Source organism: Oratosquilla oratoria, chromosome 25, assembly GCF_046742065.1.
Source record: "Oratosquilla oratoria isolate Oo_2021 chromosome 25, ASM4674206v1, whole genome shotgun sequence".
NCBI classification, from domain to species: domain Eukaryota; kingdom Metazoa; phylum Arthropoda; class Malacostraca; order Stomatopoda; family Squillidae; genus Oratosquilla; species Oratosquilla oratoria.
In genome coordinates this window covers 25,805,643-25,822,235 of record NC_134801.1, presented here as the reverse complement: position 1 = coordinate 25,822,235, position 16,593 = coordinate 25,805,643, and the positions used below count along the sequence as shown (strand labels likewise).

Below are 16,593 nucleotides of genomic sequence, written 5' to 3'. Positions count from 1 at the left end.
CAGATCTAATACACACAACACACACCAGTGCAAAAGGAAGAATGCAACCAAAGCACACACAGTGAGCAGTGAGGGAAATGGAACAACCGAAGGAGACAGTAGCGACGAAGGAGACGGCACTCACAGCTTCGTATTCCAGACCAGCACTCAATCAACTAGAATTAAGGCAGGTACCAGCACATTACTGGTAGACAGTGGTGCATCAGTACACATTATAACTGATAAATCTAAGTTTATTAAGTTCAACAAAAACTTTGAACCAGATAAGCAAGTAATGCAACTTGCAGACGGTAGCAAGCAAATTGGGACTGTGTTAGGCAAAGGTGATGCCAGTGTAGTGCTAAATGATATTAATGGGAAGCCAAAAGAAATGATTATGAAAGATGTGTTGTATATCCCATCATACAAATTCAACATTTTTTCTGTTCCAGCTGCCACAAGAAAAGGTGTATGTGTAAACTTTGAACCAAACCATGCAGAGCTCATGACATCAGATGGCTCTATATTCAACGTGGAACGGCAGGGTAATCTGTATTTTATTAACAATGTTTATGTTGGAAATACCCAGAAACATAGTAACCGCACAGCCGAAGAGTGGCACAAGGTACTTGGTCATTGTAATATGAAGGATGTTCGGAAGCTTGAGGGGGTAGTCGATGGTATGCACATTTCAGGTGACAGAGAGGATGTAAATTGTGAAACCTGCATTTTAGGCAAGATGAGTAAATTTAGAAATAAGGAACCTGATACAAGGGCTACAAATAGTTTAGAATTAGTACATAGTGACATAACTGGCCCAATGAATGTAGTTGGTAAAGGCGGATTCAAATATGCTATAACATTTGTTGATGATTACTCTGGTAACTTTATGGTCTATTTATTGAAAGACAAGAAAGATGCATTATCAGCCACAGAAAGGTATTTGGCTGATACTGCTCCTTTGGGCTCAATCAAACGTATGAGAACTGACAATGGTGGTGAGTATATATCTAAAGAGTTTAAGTCTTTGATGGTGAAACACAAGATAAAGCAGGAATACACAGCCCCTTATTCCCCACATCAAAATGGCACAGCGGAACGCTCATGGAGAACTCTTTGTGAAATGGCAAGATGTTTGTTATTGGAGGCAAATTTACCCAAGACAATGTGGCCATATGCATTGAAAGCTTCTGCATACATAAGGAACCGGTGTTATAATTCAAGGGTAGGGAAGACACCTGTAGAAGCAATGTCTGGGAGAAAACCTAACTTAAGTAACATGCACGTATTTGGCACAATATGCTATGCATATATTCAAAATTGTAAGAAGTTAGATGCACGTTGTAAAAGGGGGGTATTTGTGGGGTATGATGGGCAGAGCCCTGCTTATCTTGTGTATTTTCCTGACCAAGAGGAAGTAAGGAGAGTAAGATGTGTAAGATTTATGGATAAACATGAAGTAGAAATGCCAAAGTCTAATATCTATGAAAGCGATAGTGATGATGAAGTGACGTGTCGTCCCACATCACAAGTTCATCAGCCAGCAGTAAAGGATTCTGAACAGACAAAGAATGAGAACAAAACTAGTAAGCTAAACATTGAAGGGAAAAATCCTCCAAGAGTGAGGAACCCACCTAGGTATCTAAATGACTATGTTGTAGAGAAAGATGATGATGATTATAATTTAGCAGGATACACCACCTATTATTGTCATAAGGTATGTGAGGTCCCAGGGACTTATTTAGAAGCTATGCAGTCCCCAGAGTCACATTTATGGCAAAAAGCAATGGAAGAGGAAATTGATGCCCTAACAGAAAATGACACTTTTGATCTAGTAAGGTTACCTGATGGTAAATCAGTTATAGGAGGTAAGTGGGTTTTTAATGTGAAAAATGACCCAGATAGTGGTGACAGATATAAAGCCAGGTTCGTAGCGAGAGGCTTTTCCCAAGTTCAAGATATAGACTATCATGAAACATTTTCACCAACAGCCAGACTTACTTCATTGAGAATGTTATTGCAATTAGTTGTACAAAGTGATTATATAATCCATCAGATGGATGTCAGCACCGCATATTTAAATGCAGATATTGACTGTGAGATTTACCTTGAGCAACCAGAAGGATTTGTAAAAAACTGATGAATATGGTAATAAGCTAGTTTGTAAATTAAGGAAGTCTCTGTATGGCTTAAAACAGAGTGGCAGAAATTGGTATAAATTATTGCATAGCAGTCTAACCGAGGAGGGGTTTGTACAATCGCAAACTGACCATTGTGTATATCAGAGAACAGATGAAACATCTACTGTATGGATTCTGTTTTGGGTTGATGATATAGTCATAGCTGCTAGTGATAATAAGGTGCTAAATTCTGTCAAGATGAATATGAATAAGAGATTCAAAATGAAAGATTTGGGCAAATTATCATGGTTCCTTGGCATTGAGTTTGTATTTAATGACTGTTGTATAATAATGAATCAAAAGAGGTACTGTGAGAAAGTTCTAGAACGATTCAATATGTCAGACTGCAAACCGAAGTGTATCCCATGTGATCCAGGTATCTGTAAAATAATAGACTGTGAATCCTATGTACTAGATAATCCTAAGCACTATAGGAGAATAGTGGGTAGTCTAATTTATATCATGACTGCAACCAGACCCGACTTATGTTTTGTGGTTACCAAGTTATCACAGTATATGTCAAAACCAACTGTAAATCATCTTGGTTTAGCTAAACATGTTTTAAGGTATGTTAAAGGAACACTTGACTATGGTTTGAAATTTGGTAAATCAAAAGCAGGATTGAAATTAACAGGTTACTGTGATTCTGACTGGGGGTCTGCTGAGGACCGCCATAGTATTACTGGTTATTGTTTCAAAATGAGTGCCCATGGTCCACTTATATCCTGGAAGTGTAAGAAACAAAGAGTAGTGGCTCTTTCCACTTGTGAGGCAGAATATGTAGCTATCAGTCATGCTGTACAAGAATGTAATTTTTTAGCACAACTCTATGCAGATATAACAGAATGTCAGAGAGACACTATAATACTGTTTGTAGATAACCAAGGTGCTATAGCCTTAGCTAAAAACCCAGTGTATCATCAAAGATCAAAGCATATAGACATCAGATACCATTTTATCAGAAGTCAGATCGAAAATGGATCTGTCAAATTAGTGTATGTACCCTCAGATGAAAATGTTGCAGATATGTTTACTAAACCTCTCTCCAAGGGTACTTTGTGTAAGTTTAGCACAATCAGAGGGCGATTTCAGTTTGAGGGGGGGTGTTAAGGATGACAAACTTTCATCACTTGCATCAGTGTTCAGTTATAAAAGAAGTGTGTTCGTATTTTGTTTATGGAGTTTGCAATTATTTTGTTATAGTGCAGAAAATATGTACATTTTGGATGTGTAACTGTACGCATCACAGAATTCTGTTTTTTCCTTTGTTTTTGTTAGTAACCAATAATGCCGTGTGTGGCGCTGTTCATTCGGAGAGAGAAAATAAATACAAACATCATCCAGCAGCCGGTTCTGTTCATCACCTTCACTATTGAATGCCTGTATTACCCTATCAGGATGACTTCAGCCACAACAAAGGAAGTGTCCCACCCCTTGCTTTACTCTTCCAACTCTGAATAAGTGTATTTAATTTAGGCTAAGAGAAACAAAGGAAATGCAAAATATGATAAAATAGAAAATGTAAAAAATAGTGTGAGTGATTTCTTATTCATTAAGAGTTCATTTGTTTGTAAGATATGGTAAGAGAAAAAAGAAAATGCAATAAAATGATAAAACAGAAAATAAAAAAAAAAGTTATGTGCAAGCGATTTTTTATTAAAAGTGTGTTCATTTGTTTGTAGTCTCATTTGGAAAAATAAGATAGGAACACTATTTTATACAACTGTAGTTTGTTATCATGTTTATATTATCTTTAAGGCTTAGGTAGTAAACTAAGGGTTTTGGGTGGTTTTATACTTTTTCAAAGTGCATGACCCAAAATGACATATTTGATTTAGCAATGGAAAAGTTCTGTGATAGTTGGTTAATCAGAGCTGTACCTTGTTTCCAGTACATTACATTCCGACAGGTCTTATGTTGGGTACCTGTATGTGGAAGTCCTGTCAGATGGATATTAGAGAGAACCTTCCCTGTTGTCCATCTTCAAAAATCCATTAACCTCTTCAATACAAGCCAAATTCTCACACACAGTATCGAATGCCTGATGCATTATGATTCGATGATGCATCACAATACTGGCATTATAAAATATAAAGTCACAGCTGTATTACTTGTTCTCTTTCACTATGAATATCAATAACCACAGAAAAGACAATCAACCCAATTCACAATACAAGGGTCACTCAGCTACAACTACAAAATGAATATAATCAAGATGCTGACACTGGCATCCTCATATACCCACTCATGCCTCATAATGCCCACAAAGGTCATTGTATGGATGAGGTTAACATCCTCACCCATCCCCCCTATGTGGGGGTTCAGCCTCAAAGGGTTGACAGTCTTTGGACTGAGCTTAAGATTTCCACCACCTTTTCATATAAGAAAGTTGACAAAAGGAGATTGGTCCCCTCATCCTCCTTCTATTAAATGTTTGTGACAATTACAGTCCCACACTGATACAACAGTCCAATTTTCTTGTGTGGGAGGGCTAAAGACCACTGTGGGGCAAGAGATTTCCAGTCAGTGAAACTATTCAATTACGTAAATATAAAATTAATCTTTAAACTACTTGCCTGTCTTCAAATAAGATGAAATCATGTTTAACTGCCAGGTCCTTTAGGCTGCTAATGGTGCTCTTTGAGAAGTCTTTGATGATATCCATATGAGTTTTGAACAAGCAAATAAATGGACCTACCTACAATAAAGGTATGACAAGATTTTAAAATAGTGAAAAGTTATGTCATATATATTTTTTTTTAATCAAATCTACAAATACCAATACATAACCTCAAACCTTTTCAGCTAATTCCAAAAGTTTTGCAGAGGTGTCAACATCAGCAGCTACACAAAGATTCGATTTCTTCTTCACCATGAGTGCTAACAGTTTCTGAGCCACAGGGTGGACAGTTGTTTGTATTCTTGAACCAAAGCTCATCTCTGTCCTATTTTTCTGTACAAGGGCTGCACTCAAATAGTGATACCAAAATATTATAAGAGGACTTTCACACACACTTAAGATTAATAACTAGAACCCCCCAACCTCAAACAAAATATAAATCATACACTTCTAACAGTATGTCAAATGTAACAAGGATGGACCCACTGCAATGCAAACTGGTGTCACTTGTATACAAATTCATGCTAAACACTGTGAAAGAATCAATTTCATTGACACTTTGAATAGGCTAAAAGATGATTTTGCCCAAGCTGGAACCACAAAAAAAGTTTAGAAATAGGTATGAATTGGTGAACAAGAATTGCAATCTTGTGAGTGTAGCTCCTTTCCTGTATACTAGAATTAGGTCAATTTCACTACCTGAACTTGTCATCCAAAGGGGCTGGCACTTAGGCCTTTGTACTTGGCCCAAGTTATCAACTCTAGTATCTTGGTTCCATTTTTTTCATACGACTAATAACAGTTTCCCTCTTATCAACCAGTGGCAAAGACATAGAATGAGGAAAGAGAAGAATGGAAATTGGGAAAGGATATCACTGATCAATGTAAACAGAGCAAAATTATTGTGTTATTGGCAAACAGAGACACAGGGATGGAATGACCAAGATGAAAGATAATGGAATAGTCCAGGAAGATGCAGAAATACAAGTTGATATCATGAATAAAAATTTCCAGTCTATATTTACATAGGAAAGTGAGTCTATGGGAGGAAGAAACAATTAGAAACATTGCATCAAATAACAGTCAATGTACTGCATGACAGATGGGTGAATGGATGGGTGGGTGGGTGGGTGGACTGAGTACCTGGGTCTGGAGTTTCTGATAATGTATCCTCAAAAATTAACAACACAAGATATGGAAGTACACTGGAGATACCATGTCCTGCCAGCAAGAGGTTTTTCCACCATCAGAGAAAGGAGGAGGATCCAAAGAAAAACAACCTTCCACTGAGCTTGACACCAACCTGTGCAAGAGGACACACCAACCCTACCTCCATAATAAGGTGCAGCCAAGAGGGGCCAGTACATGGTCTTTGGACTGGTTGGAAACTTTATCACTTACAAATTGTCTCTTATTTCTGTTCTTTTCACATATGGACTACCCTAGTCCCTACACTCCCAAAACTCTTGCTAGTAGCTAGATAGAGAAACCATCCCAAGCCTATAAACATGTACAGCAAATACAATCAAACAATCCACTCCCCCTGGTCTCTTGCAAAAGGCCTACAGCCTTCAGGTAATTAATCAGCAACAGCCTCTGCATGGATCCATAAGTCACACAAGGAAAATATACAGTGCTGTTGTTTGGGACTGTTAGTGTGGGGCACTGTAGTACGAGGTGTTCTGTGTCTTTTGGGTGGTGGTTTCATCTGGACAATTTGAATCTAAGGCCAAACCTACTCTGTGTTGGTACTAAATGTTGGATGGTGTTGTGAATGTGCATTTTTTACCAAATGTTTCACCACGCTCATCATGGTCTTGGATCATATGTTATATTCTTGTCTGACAGTTATTACCCTCCTGGATAAGAACTTGGAGCTCTTATATGTCCTGATCTTTGGGTAATGCTGTGGGAAAGTTTTTTCTGTGAGAATTTATGTCTGAATGTTGTTGGTGGAGTAGAGAGTTTGGTGATCTGTCTTGACAGGCTTGTTTAGTCAAATGAGTGTGTGTGTTTTTGTGTGGATGTTTTGTGTAGTACTGGTGGTCTATCTACCTATATATCAAGGGCCTCTTCCCCTTTACAAGAGAAGAGGTCAGTCCTGGCATGCACCTACCCCACCCATTCCACTCCCATCCATTACCCATTTGTTTCCCTCTCTTAGTTCCTCATGAATGAAGGGTCATCCCTGTCCCTGCTTTGGTCAGAAGCACGATACAGTACATCCACACCAGGGCCAACAGTTTCATTTACAGAATGACCTTCCCTCCTCATCCCCTCATGTGAAAAATGGAGATAAGGAGAAATCCCTTCTGGCCACATCAAATTATTGTCCATACACAACCATTCTCCACTCACACCTATCTCCTCCCTTCTCCCTTCCCTGTTCAACAGATATTCCCCTTTGGCTCAAAGGCCCTTTCACAATCATCCATCTATCTCATTTTCACCCTTTCCCTAAAGTTCACTCCATCTCTGCTTTTCACACTATTTGCTCATACAGGGACTTGGAAATTTACCATATGAAGACAGGCTTAAGCATGGTTCACTCAAGCAATGTTTTGGCACCCAATTCCCATTTTCACAACAGCTTTTTCCTTGCTCGAGCAAAGTGAGAAAAAGCTCCAGAAAAAACAAACTTGGTGCCAAAACATTGCTTGTGTGAACCGTGCTTTTGGCATCTTAATTTACACTCTTCAGAAAGATGAAGAGTGTGGGGCGATCTAATAAAGGTATTCAAATAGGTCAAGGGCTATGACAAAGGTAATGCAAGTAAGGTCATCATATTAAGGCAGCAGGGTAGTACTTTTAGTAATAGATTTAAATTGGATAAATTTAGGTCTCCCCTTTATGTTCTTAGGTTCTAATCTTTCCTCACTCATTCTTTTCATGTGCCCAATATACTCTAATCTTTCATCAACCCTACTTGCCAGCTCCCTTTCTACCTCTGCTCTCCTCATCACCTAATTTCTCACTCTATCCATCCTTGTAACCCCAACCATACTTCTTAGGCACTTAAATCTATTTTGTCTCTTAAATTCCATGTCTGCCTCTCATACAGTGTTGCATTCATTCCAATATACCTTTCTCATGACAATTTCTCCCCCCCCCCATCTCCACACCCACTTCTCCATTCCCTACTACATATGACCCTAAATAAATAATGACTCAATGGGTAAAAGAGAATACCAGATACAGAAATAATGAAGAACAGTCGAGACTAAACTTAATATTTATGTCAGAGCTTGAAATTGTGGATATTATTGAATACAAGACCCCACTTGGGAAGAGTGACCACATACTACTTGAGCTTGAACTAAAAAAGGAAATTTATCTGGGAAGAAAAGAGAAACACAGAAAAGGAAGACTGATATATAACAAAAAGGATTTTGACATTCAGAAAATTCTTTCAAAAAGCAAGTTGGGAAAATTTCTTTAACGAAGAAGCATAGGAAAATAAATGGACAATATTGAAAAAAATCTATGAAGGAGTGGATAAACATATACCAAAACAAAATCAGGAAAAGGTATAAATTAAGTGCTGCTGCAACAAAAAATGTAGCGAGGCAAAAGATAGAAGAGAGCTGAGAAAAGATGGAAAAAAAAAAAATTAGCGGGGCAAAAGATAGAAGAGCTGAGAAAAGATGGAAAAAAAAATTAAGTGGCAAACGTATATCAAACTAAGAAATGAGTATGTAAAAATACATAGGGGAGAAAAAAGAAACTATGAAAAAGACATAATAGACAAATGTTAGGAGCGACCTATAGTATTCTACAGGTATGTAAATGGTAAATTAAAAAATAGACAGGAAATAGTGAAAATACATCAAGGAAATACAGAATATATAGAAAATATAGAAATGGCTGAAATTATGAACAGACCTTTCAAATGTGTATTCACAAAATGTAAATTGGGAAAACTTCTTAAATGAAGAAAAAGATAGAAGAGAAATGGAACATATTAAAAGAAATTTATAATGAAGGAATAGACAAATATGTACCAGAGCAGAAGCAAGAAACTGCGTACATTAAGTGCTGGTACAATAAAAAATATAGCGAGGCCAAATATACAAAAGAGACAGCTTGGGAATGATTGGCAAAAATCAAATAAAATGAGTAAGTGGCAAACATATATCAAACTAAGAGATGAATACATAAAAATATGCAGGGAAGAAAAGAGAAACTATGAAAAAGACATAATAGACAAATGCAAGGACCAACCTAAACTATTCTACAAGTATGTGAATGGCGAATTAAAAGATAAACAAGAAATAGCAAAACCGCATCAAGGGAATGACAAATATATAGAAGATGTAGGAATTGCTGAAATTATGAACAAACATTTTAAATCTGTATTCACAATTGAAAGTACACATAGTTGGGAGGAAGGACAGAAAGATCCCCCCCCCAATAAAAGAAATAACTGTGACACAGAAGGAAATAAGGGACCATATAATAAACCTTAACCTCTTCAGTACGGGCCAAAATCTCGCGGGCAGCATTAGCTGCCAGACGTACGATGTGCCGTAATAATACTCGCATCATAAAATATAGTCACCGCTTATATCGATCGTTCTCTCTTTCACCCGTGAATTTTGATAACCATAGAAAATGTGATGAAGACAGTTTAGAGAGTATGTCATTACGCAGGGGCAACTACAATAAATATAATCAAGACGCCGATATGGCAGCCTCGCGTATCCACTTGCTCCTCATGCCGCCTACGTATGCGGCACCGTATGGAAGGGGTTAATGTCAGAAATTCACATGGTCCAAATGGAATTGCAAATTGAATACTGAAAGAATGTATAGACGAACTAATGGACAAAATACGTAAGATAATTGATTACTCACTCAAATAAGGAAAGGTACCACAGGGTTGGAAAAATGCGAATATTGTACCAATATATAAAGGGGGGATAAGGAAAACCCAACAAACTATAGACCAGCCTCCCTTACAAGCACAATAGCTAAAATATGTGAAGTTATCAGAAGTAGATGGACTAATATCTGGAAGAATATAACATACTGAATCCAAAACAATTTGGCTTTAGACAAGGAAGATCATGTGCCAACTTAATTTGCTTTTACTCAAGGTAGAAATAGTGCAAGAAAGGGACAGATGGTCTAATTGTGCTTTCCTAGATTTACAAAAAGCATTTGATAAAGTACCACACAAAAAACTACTAAGAAAACTCAAAATAATAGGTGGTGTACAAGGAAAGTTATTGAAATGGATGGAAGATTTCCTGCATGGGAGAAAAATGAGGGTGGTACTTACAGACAAAAACTCGACCTGGGAAGAAATGATAAGTGGAGTCCCACAAGGTTCTGTATTGGCTCTGATAATGTTTGCCATATATATAAATGAAATGGATGAAGGTATGGATATAGATGCAACTCAAAAAAGTGTTTATATATATATATATATATATATATATATATATATATATATATATATATATATATATATAACATGTTTTATAGAAAGAATAAGAACATGGATATTTTCGTTTTCTTTTTTTTTAATATTTTGTTTTATGCAGCTCCTGCCACTTATCCACCACTACTACAACCACAGCCATCAACCAGCAGGGATTCTACTGTTTCAAGCAACATCCCTACTTTCCAGCTCGAGTCGGATGATTCAGAAACGGAATATTCTGAGGGCTCAGATTTCCCCCTCTGATATTGAGGAGCCTGAAGAGGAACAGCAGGAACCAAAGGACTTGAATTGATGGAGTCAAAAGTTCAGAGCCTACTAGATCTACAATATCTGAGTCTGATGCCTGTTCCTAGGAACTTCCCCTCCCCCCTCCATGGGATGGCCGTGACAGAATGCTCCATTTGCCCCTATCCTTGCACTCTCTTCTTGCTTTTTCCAGGCCCATAGACCATGATTAATTTGTGCATGCCTTATTGTATATCCTATTTTATGTGTATGTTTAACCATTCATGACAAGGAAATTTGGAGTGTTTAGTTTTTGAAGATTATACTAAGAGTAAATTTTGTAAGGTAGCCATATTGGCCCATATACAGTATCTACACTTATTGCAGCATCTGACTCCTAACTAAAAAGGTCAATTACTTGTTTATTTTTATACCGTGTCTGATGTCTCTTTGAATAAGGTAGATACGCATATGTGGAGGGATGAATCAAGCACTTACAACTGTTTTCATATACTTGATATTTAATATCTGAAAAAATTTGGACGTGTAAAAAAAAAAAAATTCAACTTGCGATTAAAAAAAAACTTTTTTTGCATCACTAGGTGTGGAATGTTATATGAACTTCTTTGCAGATGATGCAGAACTACTAAAGAAAGTAAGTACAGAGGAAGATTGTGAATCACTACAGAAAGGCCTGGATAAAGTCTGAGAATGGAGTCAAAAATGGGAAGTGAACTTTAACATCATGAAATGTAGTATAATGGAGTTTGGAAAAAGTACATACATACATACATATACCAAGGCTTTTTCCCCCTTACAAGGGAGGTAGCCAAAAAGAAAAAGGCATAAAATCATTCCCACCCATTCCATCCCTGAATACACTCCACACCCCTCCACCCTCCCTCTTATCTTAGCACCTCCTGGATGACGGGTCATACATTCACCTTGTCCACTGCGCTGGGTCTGAAGCAGTGTCACAAGTAACAGCACATCCACAGCAAGGCCGCTTCATTAAATTGGCAACCCCCCCTCTCCATCCCCCCATGCATAAAAGGAGAAGATGGGGAGAAATCCCTTCGGGCTGCGTCAAATTTTGCTCACACATACTACCTCACCCCCCATCCCCCTGCCCATTCCACCTCATGCATCACATCATCCATATACAACCATTCTCCATTCACCCCTATCTTCTGTCCTCTCCCGTCCTTCCTCAACAGACATTCCCCTCTTCCCCAAAGCCCCCTTCACCCCATCCATCCACCTCATCCTAGGACGTCCCTTCATGTTCACTCCCTCCACATCTGCTTTCCATACCTCTTTTACTAGTCTTTCTTCACTCATTCTTTCCATGTGTCCAAACATCCTAATACTCTTTCATCAACCCTATCTCCCAACTCCCTTTCCATCCCAGTTCTTATCCAAACCACCACATATCTAACTCTATCTAGACTAGTAACCCCTATCATACTTTTCAGGCACCTCATCTCAAGCACATTTAAACTCCTCCTGTCTTCCTTTCTTATGCGCCATGTTTCTACCCCATACAGTGCTGTCGGCACAATCCATTCCCACATGTCTCTTTCTCATTATAATTTTTAATCCACAAGGCATTTACGTGCTTCTCTCAATCTATATTATACCTCCACCTCGACTCCTCCTTTTCCCGCCACATTTGCACCCAAGTATCTAAAACTATCCACTTCCTCCAGTCGCTCTCCCTTAATGCTCACTTCCAGTCTACTGCCACTTTCACCCCTTGTACATCTCATCACCTTACTTTTACCCACATTTATCTTTAGCTTTCTTCTATCACATACTCTCCCAAACTCTGTCACCAACTTCCTCAGGGCAATATAAATATGGTACAAAAGTAAAAAAAAAAGTTAGCTCAGAAAGGAACCTAGGAGTAATTATTAGCTAAGTGACATCACCAGACAAGCACATTAACAAAATAGTAGGAGACACCTTCCATTTTCTAAGATCAATAACAGTGGCCTTGACTACTTGGATGAGGAATTTGTAAAGAAAATATTAGTCACATTTATAAGACCAAGACTGAAGTACACTGTGACTACTGACATCCAGTTAAAAAAAAAAAAAAGAATATAAAGAAATTAGAAAGAATCCAAAAAGCAACAATAAAAGATGCACCAACACTCTAAATTTACATACGAACAAAGATTGTTCAAATTGGAACTACCAACCCTGGAACAAAGACGAGAAAGAGGAGATCTATTGGTCATTTACAGAATCATGAAAGGGATGGAAGTCCTTAACAGAGGATTTATTAATGTGGGATAAAAAAAAAAAAAAAAGGGGGACATGAAAAGAGACTCAAAAAGAATAGTTATAGAAGAGATTTGAAAGAAAAATAGTTTTCCACACAGAGTGGTGGATATATGGAACAAATTGGACGAAACAATACTTTGTGCAAAAACCATACAAGAATCTAAGAACAAACTAGATGCTGAAAGATACAAAGACTGGTCACTACAAGCATAGCTCCATTCCCATATAATACAACAACATAAATACAACTATGTAAATACAAGAGCTTGAAATGAAGCTGAATATCAAGAAATGTTATTGGGGTATTGGCTGCATGTTATTGTGGTAAAGTAGCATGCAGTTGATACTTTAGGGTCTATATGGGATGCCCCTACAGACCAGAGCCACACATCATTTTGTCTGTGATAGAGGAGGACTCTGTTCACAGAGAAATTATAACACTTTTATTATACTACGACTGTCCCTCCATTATGCTGTCCCCCAACCCCTTGTTACTGTCCTGTACCACTTCTCTGAATATTCATTTCCTTTTTTTTTTGCCTACCATGTGGTGGGGGATAGAATTCTCCCACCAGGTATTCCCACTTGAATCGTAAGAGGCGAGAAAAACGGGACAGGGATTAGGACTAGGCATCCTTCTCCCTGTAGCCCCACAGGGGACATTCCTAAAAATAGTAAAGGCATAAGAGGGTCTAGGAGTTCACTACCAGTACCCTAAGGTTTGGGTCTTTTAATGTGTGTGTGTGTAGTAGAGATGAGAGTAAGAGGGAAAAGATAGGCAGTATGTTTGTGAGAAGAAAGATGGATGTGTTGGCTTTGAGTGAAACTAAATTGAGAGGGAGGAGCAAGTGTGAGTTTGGAAGTGTAGTGGGGAGGTTCTCAGGAGGATGAGAGAGAGAAGGTGTGGCTATACTAGTAAGTGAAGAGATAGGTAAACATGTAGTGGGGTGGAAGGAGATTTCTTCAAGGTTAATGTGGATGAAGGTGAAACTGGAAAAGGAGATGTGGGTTTTTGTAAGTGCATATGGGCCTGGTAGTGAGAAGAGTGTAGAGGAAAGGGAGGCCTTTTGGATACATTTAAATGAGTGCATAAAGGGATTAGGGAGAAATGTCAATATAGTAGTATTGGGAGACCTTAATACAAGGGTAGGAAATGAAGCAATAGACGGAGTGGTTGGGAAGTGTGGAGTTCCAGGAAAAAATTGTAGTGGAGAGTTGATGGTGGAGATGTGTCTAGAAAGAGTTGATGATAGCAAATACAGTGTTTAGGAAGAAAGTCAAGCATAAGTACACATGGGAGAGGGTGGTGGATGGAAGGGTGGTAGATAGAGCGTTAATGGACTATGTAGTGGTAGACAGGAGTATAATAGGAAGAGTTAAGGATGTACATGTTCTAAGGGGAGAGAGTGGGGGGATATCAGATCATTTTTTGGTGGAAGGTAAGTTGAGAGTGGAGGATAGATGGCGAAAGAGGAAAAGGACAAAAGGTAGGGAGATGCTTAGAGTGAACTGCTTAAATGAAAAAGAAAAAGAGGAGTACAAGAAGAAGCTGAAACAGGAGTGGGAGAGAGTAAGGGATAGAGTAGAACTAGGAGTGGAGGAGGAATGAGGATAGTTCAAGGAGGGAGTCACAAGGTGTGCAAAGGTGATGTGTGGAACAAGTAGGACGGGAGGAAATAGATGGAAGGTAAGTGGTGGGATGAGGAAGCAAAGAAGGTTGTAGAAGAGAGGCAAGCTTTCACAGATTGGTTACAAAATAGGACAAGGGAATCATATGAGATGTACAAAGAAAAGAGAAAGAGAAGTAAAACATAAGATAAAGGAGGCAAAGAGGAGAGCAGATGTGAAATGGGGTAAGAGTATGACAAAAATTTAAAAGTAATAAGAAGGTGTTTTGGAAGGAAATAAAAAGAGGGAGGGGAGGTGAATCAGGTAGAGAAGAAAAGGTAAAAGGTGCTGGAGAGCTCATAATGGAAGAGAAGGCAGTAAGGGGAAGATGGGCAGGGTATTTTTGGGAGTTGCTAAATGTGAAGGAGGATATGGAGGGAAAGGTAGTTGCAGTGGGAAGTGCTAAGAAAATGACCATGATGAGTTAAGAAAATGTAGGAGAAATAAGGAAGGATGAAGTGAGGGCAGTTGTTAAAATGATGAGAGCAGGTGAGGCACCTGGTCTGGAAGGATGTCATGCAGAATCTCTGTAAAAAGGAGGTGCAGTTATGGTGGACTGGCTGGTGAGGTTATTTAATGTTTGTTTAAGAGAGGGTAGTCGTTCGGGAGGTGCTAAGATAAGAGGGAGGGTGGAGGGGAGTGGAGTGTATTTAGGGATGGAATGGGTGGGAATGATTTTATGCCTTTTTCTTTTTGGCTACCTCCCTTGAAAGGGGGAAAAATCCTGGGTAAATGTATGTATGTAAGAGAGGGTGGAGTGCCAGAGGACTGGAGGAGTGCCTGTATAGTTCCACTTTACGAGGGAAAAGGGGACAAGTGTGAATGTAGTAGTTTGAGAGGGATTAGGTGGTTAAGTTTAGTTGGGAAGGTTTATGGGAGGGTCTGATTGAAAGGATTAGGAGAGGAAAAGAAGGAGTGATTGTGAGGAACAGTGTGGGTTTAGGACAGGTAAAGGTTGTGTTGATTAGATTTTTGTGGTGAGGCAGATATGCGAGAAAGCTATAGGAAAAGGTAAGGATTTTTTTGGGGGCTTTTATGGATTTGGAAACGGCTTATGACAGGGTAGACAGGAAGGTACTGTGGGAGGTATTGCAGATATATGGGATAGAAGGAAAGCTTTTAGGAGCTGTCAAGAGTTTTTATGATAGTAGTAGAGTGTGTGTTAGTATTAGAAATGGAGAGAGTGGTTTGAGGTAAAGGTGGGACTTCGTCAGGGATGTATGTCACCCTGGCTGATCAATTTATACATGGCTGGGGTGGTGCGAGAGGTAAATGCAATGGTGGTGGATCAGAGATTGGGGATGGTTAAAGAAAATGGAGAAACGTGGGAGATAAACCAGCTGTTGTTTGCGGACGACACTGCGCTTGTAGCAGGATCAGAAGAGAAATTGAGGAAGTTAGTGACAGTCCTCTGGCACACTCCCCTCCCTCAGACACATATTACACCTTACTGTCCAATCTACAAGATAAATAAATTCCCTTTGTCACTGGACAGAGCCCTCCCTTGTCCCCTCATCACTCCCAACACTCCACCACATTCCCAAACTCACACCTACCCTTCAACTTAGTTTCACTTATAGCTAACACATCCAATCCATCCATCCTCATCACAAACTGCCAACCTCTTCCTTTTTATCTATACCACAATGATACAGCACTGTATGGGGGCAGAAACATCTATACCACAATGATGCAGCACTGTATGGGGCAGAAACATGGAACATAAGAGAAGAAGAGAGAAGGAGTTTGAATGTGTTTGAGATGAGGTGTCTGAGAAGTATGATAGGGGTTACTAGGCTAGATAGAGTGAGAAATGAGGAGGTGAGGAGGAGAATGGGGGTGGAAAGGGAGTTGGGAGATAGGGTTGATGAAAGAGTATTGGGATGGTTTGGACACATGGAAAGAGTGAAGAAAGACTAGTAAAAGAGGTATGGAAGGCAGATGTGGAGGGAGTGAACATGAGGGGACGTCCTAGGATGAGGTGGATGGATGGGGTGATGGGGGCTTTGGGGAAGAGGGGAATGTCTGTTGAGGAAGGACGGGAGAGGACAGAAGACAGAGGTGAATGGAGAATGGTTGTATATGGATGATGTTGTGATGCATGAAGTGGAATGGGGGGTGAGGTAGTATGTGTGAGCAAAATTTGACGCAGCCCAAAGGGATTTCTCCCCATCTTCTCCTTTTAT

The 16,593-nt window shown here is 39.1% G+C and overlaps 1 protein-coding gene across 1 annotated transcript in view; it reads right to left on the bottom strand.

Annotated features, from left to right (window-relative positions):
• Positions 1-16,593, bottom strand: part of LOC143038875 (uridine 5'-monophosphate synthase-like) — a gene marked incomplete at its 5' end in the record, with an annotated part of 77,922 nt that overhangs the window by 32,676 nt on the left and 28,653 nt on the right. The window contains 2 exon segments of the mRNA XM_076208540.1: positions 4,732-4,857; positions 4,957-5,123. Coding sequence (XP_076064655.1) covers positions 4,732-4,857; positions 4,957-5,123 — 293 coding nt within the window.